Raw genomic sequence first — 10,712 nt, 5'->3', positions numbered from 1 at the left:
CCGGGCCGGCAAACTTACGCTCATTTTCACATATGTTGCAGATTGTACCCTGAAGTTAAACATATTCGATTTTTGTAATTTCCTTGTGCACCCTGCTACAAAATTTAGGCGTCGAACTTTAATACTCACTTCGCGAAAAACTGTGTTTCAACGCCGCCTCTGGTAACGTTAACCTTTAACCTTTGAACTAGCTAGTCATCTGTATTACTCCGCTGAAAAACAAATATCCCTTTCGTAAGCTTCTCAAAGCTTAGCAATAAGTTCACAACTACTCATGTTGACAAAGGCATGAGCGCAAAGTAAACAAAGACATTTTTAGAGGTGATTAAGTCAATTTGTGGGGGAAGTTTGTTCAAAACGTTTGGAACTATATTTGTGACCTGGCTGTGATAGTATATTAAGTTGACCCGAGTGTTGTTTGGTCACGGATGACAACAAAGACTGACGTGTCCTTACTACAGAGTTTACATCGGGATTCTGACTCACGAAACCATTTTCAGTAACCCAACCTTCTGGCACAACATTATCAAAGTATTCACACTAAAGGCAAGTATCGTTAAAAACCCCTGAACGTTTGTACCTATGGTGAGTATGGAGTGTTTTCTTGATTTTCTGCATACGGTTCACTTTGACTTGTTACCTTCGCCGGGAATGTATGCATTCGCGGTAAGGTTATGTTATCGGTTACACCAGCTGTAAAGTGGGTCCGTATGTACATGTATGTCGAGATCATAAGTCGAGAGAACTTTGACGGATCTTGCTGATTTTTGGTAGGTAAGTGGCGGTTGTGGGAACAAAGGTCAAGTTCGAAAATGTTAACCTGGCGTTTTCCTAAAGTGCTCCAGTGGACTTTTTTTGTTAGTGTGTTTGTATGTAGACAACATAACTCGACGTATTGATGATGGATCTGCATGATTTTTGGTGGGTACGTAGAGATTGTGAAATCGAAGCTCAAGTTCAAAAATGGGTCACCTGGCATTTTCCTGCGGTACTGCAGTGGGCTGTTTATGTATGCGTATTTGTTTGTTGACAGGATAACTCGAGAAGCTGTTGATGGTTGTGCATGATATTTAGTAAATAGGTAGATTTATTAAAGGGGAAGGTCAAGTTTGATGATGGGCCTCCTAGCGGGTACTTTGGGTACTGCAGTGTAGCTTCAAAGTTTGAGGTCGAATTTTCTGCAAGTGCTACGGTCATGATTTTTGTGTGGTAGATAGTCCGTGCCACATGAAGTAAGTTGTGCACGTTTGGGCCCTCTAGCGGCTTGTTTGGAGCTGCAGCGGGTGTTTTTAATTTATTTGGTTTGACCTTTGGACATGAATAACTAGACTTGTGGTCAACGGATCGTCTTGATTTATGGTATGTAGATAGCTCGATTAATGATTTACATAATTGAATATTTATTATGCAAATCAGGAGCTAATTTGCATAATTAGCAAGGAAAGTTTATAAATCTGCTGCCTTTCAAAATAGGACTCTCAAACATGTGTCATATATAGCTGAAAAAGAGAGAGGTATCGATAGATACCAATAATGCTAATAGCTACCTATTTTGCATAATTAATGACAAAATACTAATTGAAAATACCACAATAGTAAATGATTGGAATTTCATTCTTGTATCATTAGGAAGCTAAGTAAAGGTGAACAATATCAGACAAAAATCATGCATGACAAGGCCTCATTACCGGGTAACATAATTTATAAGGAAATGTCTACAATTCCCTTTCAATTTGCTATTTTAAGTCTATATATTCAGGTTAAATTGCACTGACAGGTGACCTTGTTTACCGGAGCAGGCTCCCTGTGAGACGTCCCTGGAGGACACATGTGATACTTTACTTGCCTGGTGCAGGGCTCTGTTTTGGGGTCAGGGAGGTCACACGGGCATTTAAACACAGCAGCCTTACGATCTAACGCTCTCCCTGTTGGAAGGTATAGGTTTGATAAAAACTGATTGATATGTCGACTATGAAAATAAGGGCATAATTGAAGCAAATACATTGCCAACAAATTGCCTTATTTTCTGTAGTAAAGATAAAAGTTATGATACCAATTAAGCAAAAATATTCTTACAGTGATTATTTTTATACCTCTTGGGAGAACTCGTGTAGGTATAGGTATGGGTTTGTTTTAAACTTTGAAAGAGAATACTAGTAACTCAAGAAGGTGATGACGGATCGTCATGATTTGTAGGGATGTACATAGTTTGAGTGATGATTTACATGATTGTATAAGAATCATGCAAATCAGAATCTGTGATGTGAAAAAGTATACAAACCCTTGCATTCCATTGTAGTCAAACACGTGACATGTAACTGAGAAAGAGAGGAATATTGATAGATATCAATTATGCAAACGAATAGCTAATTTGCATAATTTATGACAAAATACTATAATTCCAGAGTGGTAAATGATGGAATTTCATTCTTGTGGCGTTTGGGAGATAATCAAATGTGGACGTTATCAGACATAAATCATGATGGCCTCATTTACATAATATATGAGGAAATGCTACAATGTCCCTCTTTTCTAAGATTTTACTTTAATGCTGTGTTTTGTGTAGAGAAAAGGATCACTTGAAATTCATGCAATCGAGGACCTTATTTACATACTGAGTGATAAGCATTCACTCGAAAAGGCTAACATCAGTCGGCGAAGGTATGAGGTCGTGGAACTCTAGTTAACGTTAGTATTATCTACTTTCAAAACGTTAGTTAAACTTGTTGTTGTTGAAATGAATAAGAATGTTGTAACGTTCGAAGTTTGTTACTTAAAACTAGTTGTGAGATTTGATTCCATTGATGACTTATTAAAGTCAACAGCTTTTCAAATCAGATAGATTTTGTTCCTGCTGTACAGAAGTACTATACAGAACTGAAGTACATGTAACGTTATGTTTTTAATATGTCTAGGGAAAGAGGCAAGCGTACGTTTCCCGCCAGTTCCGGGACAGCATGATGTTTCTTGACATGGAGCCTGGTGATGTCGTTCTTCTCGCCATATTTGTCGTGGTTCTCTTCATAGTCTGTACGATTAGCAAGAGGAGTCGGAGGAGCCCTCGCCGAGAACACACAGGAGAAACACGCCGTGACGCCAGGGGTGCGACGGCGGGCAGCTCGGGGCATGCGCCGCCGTCCTACAGCAGTCTGTACCCCGACCTGACTCAGTCTGGGTCCCGGACATCGGCGCGGCACAGGTTCTCACGCATCAGCGACAGGTTTAACACACTACAGGACGTCAGCATGGCCGTACGGGAGGCAGGACTTGAGTCTAGTAACCTCATATTTGGTAAGACAATTCAGGACACATGGCACTCTTTACACCAGTGTCATTCATGTACTGATGAAGTACACATCATAAAGTCAGTTGTCATTACCTTTGCCAGGGAGGTTATGTTTTTGGTAGCAGTTAGCAGCATAACTCCAGAAGCTATGGATGGATTGATGTTGTGTATGCAGTTATTGGCTTATTGAAGAAGTAATTATCTTTCCGACCCCCTGCAGCAAACCAAGCTAAGGTCACAATGTTTGAGTGGTAGATAGCTCTGATGCCAGTAAAGAAGTGACCTCTAGCTGCTGTCTATGGAACTGCAAAGGGTTTTCAAGGTGCAGACTTTGAAACAGAATAAATCAATAAGGGATGAAGGAATGTTCATGCTTTTTTACCTGTAGGTGACTTCGATGTAGGTCAACATAATGGTATGTAAAGTGTGCAAATTAGGAGTCAAAAGGACTTGATTTGCATAATTAATGAGGAAGATTTGTATGTCGATTGGAACCTTTGTACTGTAACTTAGATGGAGAGGTGCATTAATGGGTAAAGATAATGCAAATCATGACTCAATTTGCATGATTGATGAGAAAATTGTATGATACATTGATGGCAATGGATAGAATGTTCATACCAGTCCCAGGCATAGGTTGGATAAAAAGGTGTACATCATCATACATACAGTATATAAATTTGGACACATCTGCATAGTAATTAATGCTACAATAGCTTCTTTAGGAAGGATGGAACTTTCAAATTGATGATTGCACTATATGTTGTTTAACTGAGGGATAATGAATTATGCTAATAGCCTTAGCCTCCTGTGCAGGCTTCCTATAACGGCGGCATATAAATTGGGGGGGGGGGTGTCTCTACTGCCGGCAAGGGAGTTGTGTAGCCAAGGGAGTTGCACAGGGAAACGACCTACCGACAATAGATTTCGGCCATTTTATGCAAATTAGCGATTTTGGGACAGACCGGAAAATGGCGTCCGAACTGGCCCATTCCAACTTCCCGCCAAACTTTACCTCCAATTAGACAAAATTTCTTTTCAGACATGCGGTCTAAGTTATTTTGCATACAAAAACGTGAGAGCAAGGCGTCAGTTCTTGCCGGGGGAAGTTTGGTTGAAGATTGGCGGAGAAGAAAGTAACAGAAAGTAACGGTCGCTATTTTTTGTATGCATGACATGTCCTAACTTTGAAATGATATAGAATAACGTCTCTCCGTGCTACCCTGTCAGAATTTATATCAAATTGTAGGGACATTTGTCATAAAGATGATGGCGAAAACTGCAGGGCCGTAGCATTTAGAGAAAGCTCAGCACACGTCCGCGAGTAGTAATACATTTAGATTTGAAGTTCTGATGTGACCTCGCGAGATCTCGCATGGTTTTTGTGCGATCTCGCCCTGTTTTGCGAGTTTCGCGAGATCTCGTGTGATTTTGCGACAAAAAGCCGAATGACGGCCCGAAGCTGCCGGCGAGCTTACTTTAAGATGGAAATTTCACATACATATTTAAATATATATTATTGTGAGCTGCCGCGAGCAAATGCGACATAGGCGCCATTGTTAATGTTTCCCTGTGAGTTGTGTTACAAGCCAAGGGAGTTGTGTAGCCGAGGGAGTTGTGTAGCCGAGGGAGTTGTGTAGCCGAGGGGCACGCCGTTATCTACACTGTAGATAACGGCGCGCCCCTCGGCTACACAACTCCCTCGGCTACACAACTCCCTTGCCGGCATTAGAGCCCCCCCCCCCCCAATATACTAGTATATGCCGCCGTTATAGGAAGCCTGCACAGGAGGCTATGATAGCCTATATGATGAGTAAATGCTGCACAAACTCATTCATTGATAAATGGTGGGGACTTCACATTTGTGACATATGCAAGTTATGTAGAAGTGAGCATTTTAAATCTTACCTTATGCAAATTAGGTGATTTCTATAGTTACAGAGAACGTTCCTTGGCAATGGTATGGGGTCATTGACCTCTGGTTAAAATGTACAATATGAATTGTAATGTATTGATGATAATTGATCTGTTTGACATAGGGGTGGGTACAGAAGATTCACAAGTCTACGCTGGTCCAGGTCCAGAGGACCAGTACATGGACCTGATTATTGCAGTACTACTATATCATACATGTATATCACCCTGGGAGCCAGACTAGACAGGGCCGCTAGCGATTTCCTTCGGCGCCCCAAGACAGTCAGCCCGCCCGATCTTAATCAACGCGCCGGGGAGTTGTAGCCCGGGGAGTGGACCGCGCCCCGGTCAATTCTCCGTCTAGAACTCCCCGGGCCCGGTGCGATAATTACGGTATCGGCAGGCTGGGAGCTCTGTGCCGCCGAAGAAACTGACTAGAAGGAACCGGCTAAAGGGAACCGGCTAAAAGGCCCGATAAACAGTCTGGAGCCCAGGGTAACATGTATATTGGAGATGAGGCGCAAGTACAGGTCTAATTGTATGTTGGAACGATATGTAGTCATTTTCGATGCAAAAAAAAGAACATTGGACATTTTGCAGCATGAACCATCGCGCTACGCAATAACACTTACTTCAATGCAACCATTATTAGTGTTCATTTTCTAATCGGTCCAACAACCGGTCTACCGATTTTTGGTGTACCGTTTTTTTTACTGGTCCAGCAAGAAATACCGGTTTTGTACTGGTACATTGTACCAGTACCCACCCCTTGTTTGACATGTTAACAGCAGACCAAGAACTAGTAAGTTTACTAACAGTAACATTAAGGTACTTACTACAACTTAATAATACATCATACATTGTATTGTATTGTATTAGTGACATCCATGAATACATTGTAGAAGAAAAGATATTCTTGATTACACCAAGAAGGTTCAACATCCTTGATTATACAAGCAATTTTAACCATCTCTAAACCATAATGTCTCAGCACCAACTTTAACCGGCATATCTGTAAACATCTTCAAGTCACGAGTAACTGTACAGTGTCCTCTCAAACTAAACTTTTTATCCTGTCTCACATTACAACCACAGAACAGTCTCATGATCATCACACTACAGGTACCGCTGAGGTTAACCTTCTCCCTACTGAAGAAGCCATTTGACCCAAATTTGTATTGTTGTATGTGGTAAGCAGCAGGGGAAGGTTATATCCTACTGACTGGTACTTAAGGTGAACGATTTCTGAAGGTCTCTAATGACTGTCAAAGAGTAATCTGTTGGGTTGAATTGAGTTTATTGGGATCCACAATTAGCTTAAAGGCACCCAGAGCATTTTATGAGGCTTGAAACTTGACTAAAAAAAACTCAAATTTCTAGTCATTTCTACACATAATAAGTTTCAATAACACTATACCATTACATATCCACATTAAAGGAGCAAAGATACCATATCGTTGTGTGGTGAGAACTGATAGAAAATCCAAGCCCTTATAGACTGATCCTTACTGTCCATCACAATTAGCGGTTCGACCAATCAAAGAGTCACTGCATGTCCGTCAAATATTTGCATTTTTATGTTTTAATTTTGCATTTCTGCATTTTGACGGAGGTGGGCGGGGCTATGGTATCGGTACCGGTCTATTTGCAGTAGGCGCGTGAAACTAAAAGATCACAATGTACGTAGCTTATTTTTGTGTCGCTTTTGAGCATTTTTGATATTAATTCAATTTCATCAAGATTACAGTGACAAGAATATTTCCAGTTTTCAAGCCTCATAAAATGCTCTGGGTGCCTTTAACAGCTGCTCTTCCTGTGGTCCATTCAAAAACATGACTGGACAAAACATGTTATCTGTAATTATTATAATGATTATGATATATTATTCACAACTTTTGCTGATTTTAGTTACTGTTTTTACTCTCCAAACTGACCAGGTATCGACTACACAAAGAGCAATGTCTATCAAGGTCAGGTGAGCTTTGGTGGGCGGAGCCTCCATCACATTGACCATGACCTGCTTAATCCCTACCAACAGGTACATAGTACATCTCATAAAACCATCATTGTCTCGGCCTATGTTGTGTATAGTTGCAATTATCCCATTTGATGCATAATGTTTATTTGTGGATTCTTTCACTTGATTTCACATTGCTAGAAAGAGAAGCATGTTCATTGTACACAAGTTTCATTGGTGACTCTCAGCAGATGAATTTTGCAACTTTTAATATCCTTGCTGATGCATATGAATATTGTCTTCTCCCATCAGGTCATTGCCATTCTGGGTGAAACTCTTTCTCACTTTGACGATGATGGTCTCATCCCTGCGTTTGGATTTGGCGATGCCTCAACCTCTGACAAGCGAGTGTTTCCCTTCAAAGAAACTGGCTTTTGCGATGGCTTCACAGACGTGTTACAGTGTTATAACCTGATCACGCCCAGGGTGAAGCTTAGTGGGCCCACAAACTTTGCTCCGCTGATATACCAAGCTATAGACATTGTCAAGCAAACTAAATCGGTAAGTACATGCTGAGCTGACTTGTTTTACTAGTTATAATATAGTTAGACAACGAGAGTGTGAGAGGGATCTGGGGCAGGCCGACTGGAGATGCATTTTCTAATGTGTTAACCCATAAGCTGCCACGCCGGGTTATATCAGGGAGACAGATACATGCCCTGTACTATGTGTGACGTTCCCGTTTACTACCGGGATAGGGTATAATTCCCCGGAAGAAAACAGCATTGCATGCGTGTAACGCACAGAACCTGAATGTTCAGGGAGTTTGGGCCGCTGGCTGTTTTGTGTGTATTGTGAGGGAGGTCATGCTCATCTGCGTGGACTCTGACTAAGAAACTTGAGAACAAGCTAGACGGAAGGTATACCCGCATGCTACAAGCTGTGCTCAACAAATCCTCGAAACACCACCCGACTAAAGTAGAACTGTATGGCATTTTACCAACTGTATCAACAACCATACGAGAGAGAAGGGCTAGGTTTGCAGGGCATAGCTATAGAAACAAAGATGAGCTTGTAAGTGAACTAGTACTCCTACTCTGGACACCAACTCATGGGCACTCCTGTGTCGGGCGACCCCGACGGACCTACTAAGACCAACTTGCTGGGGACGTAGGGGTGAGGTCTGAAGATCTAGAGCACTTAATGGCGGACCGTAGCGACTGGAGGAAGAGGGTTGACTTAGTCTGGGCAACCCGCCCGACATGATGATGATGATGTGAGGGAGGTCAGGGGTCAAACAGTTATAATTTTTACTCCACTACTCCAAGACTCCACTGTTATCATTTATATCATTTTCACCTGACCCCCTCAAACAGCATGGTGATAATAATGAGTTTATTGCAAATTCCTGCCCGAGGGCTAATTGCACACAACATACATAAAATACATGTAACAGGGAAAAAAATAGGTATAAAAGAGGCTAGACTAGACTAGACTATACAAACGTACTCGTCTATAACTAGTGACTAGTGAAGGGTTTGACTTCTCTTTTGTAAGCAATGGAAGACGTAATGTCCCACCTTTTCTATAATAAGTTATCCACTTGCCACCCAGCTGACACTTTATTATACTTCCTTCTGCAGTTACGTGTTACCATGTATATCAATTTTGTTTGTTTTTATCTCATATTGTTTATATAAATTCCATTGTTTCCTGCTCAGTTAGGTATATGGTAACATTAGTTAAGGTTTACTATTTATCTGCTATCATTTTATCTATCTTTTATGCTATAATATTACTCCTATGAACTTCATTGGTTCCCATGCACCAGCTATAGTACTGTTACTAGTCTTTAATTTATCACTCCTCGATACTCTCGACTAGATTTTAAATATTGTAATCTCAATCTGCGTTAAGTATGTACTTTTAGCACTCGGCGCTACCGATGTGCCACCGCTTCAAAGGTGAATAAAGTTCAAAGTTCAAAGTACTGGGCTGAAACTCTGGCAACTTGATGGAACAAGCAGAAGTGGGCTGTGAGGATTAGAAACACAAATTTGACTTTGCTCTGAGGCATATGTGTCAAGATGGTACATGAGTTATAGTCCTGCTAAGATAATGTCCTTCATGTGCAATATAAAAGCTTGTAAGGCTATATCATTATCATGTCGCACCATGTTTAAGTGTGATAGACTTTTATGGAGTTTTATAAACCACCATAGCTCATAGCTGATGATAGTTTCCTTTCTCTCCTGGTTAGTATCACACCCTGGTGATTGTTGCTGACGGCCAGGTCACCAGCGAGCGCGCCACGCGTAACGCCATCGTCGAGGCGTCCAAGTACGCCCTGTCCATCCTGCTGGTGGGCGTGGGGGACGGACCATGGGACACCATGAGGGACTTTGACGACAACCTTCCCAGCAGGCAGTTTGACAACTTCCAGTTTGTTGATTTTCACCAGGTCCGTGCGACTGCTGAGAACCCCGACACGGCGTTCGCTATCCAGGCCCTGATGGAGATCCCAGACCAGTTCAAGGCTATCAGGCAGCTGGGGTATCTGGATAACTAGAGCTGGAGCTGACAAGCATGTGTCTATACTTCAATACATTCCACTCATCAATGTATGTAAAATGAATTGAACGTGTGCTGATTTGGTCTCAACAACATGGTTTTCTGTATTGTACAATCAAAAGCTGTAGATTAAAATGATCGATTGGGAAATGTTTTAGCAATTGTGCACAATAGAGAATGTTATGATACTTGTGTTATGATACTTTAAATATGTAAAAGAAAGTACAGATTTGTAAAAAAAATCAAGACCTCTCTGAGTTGATGAATGCATTTTGATGCATTAAACAGAACTCACTACGATGTTTATACATGGTTTTGCCCAACTGATTTGCAGATATCACATTTGTTGTAGCAATGACATATCATGTTGGCAGTGTATTTATCTGAACATGAGCACTGCAACACAGAAAAGTTAATATCCTATTGACAGGGATCTAAGGAAAGAGCTCGAGCTAGCATATACTGTATTACAGTAACTGTGACTCAAACTCATTGTAAGAGCTTATTTAATCACTAGACCACGTTATAAATTTGTTTTATGTGATTTCCAGTTGAAATCCGTAACTTTTCAAACAAAAATTTCAGGTCGCTTTTTTTTCGGCGTAATACATTGATTTGGAGCCTTTTAGAGCCGTTTACAGCATATGACGCGCTTTACCATTCAAGATCGAAATTTGTTGTTTTTGTCTCAAACTCATTCTAGGAGCTTGTTTTATGACTAGAACAAGTTATAAAGTTGTTTTACATCATTTTCAGTTGAAATCCGTAACTTTGCAAACGAACAGTTCGTGGTTTTTTTGGCGTAAAACATAAAGTGATTAGGGTGCACATGAGTGATGATGGCGGTGCATAGGAGTAAAGGAGGGTGCACACGAGTGATGAGGATTCAGGTAGGATGCATATAGGAGTGAATAAGGGTGCACACGAGTGATGAGGATTCAGGTAGGATGCATATAGGAGTGAATAAGGGTGCACACGAGTGAT

At 41.1% G+C, this 10,712-nt stretch overlaps 1 protein-coding gene across 3 annotated transcripts; it reads left to right on the top strand.

The window, feature by feature from the left end:
• The first annotated feature begins 199 nt into the window (after positions 1-199).
• Positions 200-10,406, top strand: LOC136442927 (uncharacterized). 3 transcript variants are annotated; one of them, XM_066439964.1, is made up of 5 exons: positions 200-585; positions 2,916-3,291; positions 7,138-7,238; positions 7,470-7,718; positions 9,418-10,406. In XM_066439964.1, the coding sequence occupies exons 1-5, from the start codon at positions 583-585 to the stop codon at positions 9,724-9,726; spliced, it is 1,038 nt and encodes a 345-aa protein (XP_066296061.1). In that variant the 5' UTR covers positions 200-582; the 3' UTR covers positions 9,727-10,406. The 3 variants fall into 3 exon arrangements, with proteins under 3 accessions (XP_066296061.1, XP_066296062.1, XP_066296063.1); XM_066439965.1 differs by having other exon boundaries at positions 201-546; XM_066439966.1 differs by having other exon boundaries at positions 204-585; positions 3,028-3,291.
• The last annotated feature ends 306 nt before the right edge of the window (positions 10,407-10,712 follow it).

Source organism: Branchiostoma lanceolatum, chromosome 10 (genome assembly GCF_035083965.1).
Source record: "Branchiostoma lanceolatum isolate klBraLanc5 chromosome 10, klBraLanc5.hap2, whole genome shotgun sequence".
In the NCBI taxonomy this organism is placed as follows: domain Eukaryota; kingdom Metazoa; phylum Chordata; class Leptocardii; order Amphioxiformes; family Branchiostomatidae; genus Branchiostoma; species Branchiostoma lanceolatum.
This window is presented reverse-complemented; position numbering and strand designations above follow the sequence as displayed.

Excerpts from the sequence above, each read along its gene's own strand:
- LOC136442927 (XM_066439964.1), top strand. Across the intron at positions 3,292-7,137 it reads GTCTAGTAACCTCATATTTG|GTATCGACTACACAAAGAGC; the intron begins GTAAGACAATTC and ends CAAACTGACCAG. Across the intron at positions 7,719-9,417 it reads TTGTCAAGCAAACTAAATCG|TATCACACCCTGGTGATTGT; the intron begins GTAAGTACATGC and ends TCTCCTGGTTAG.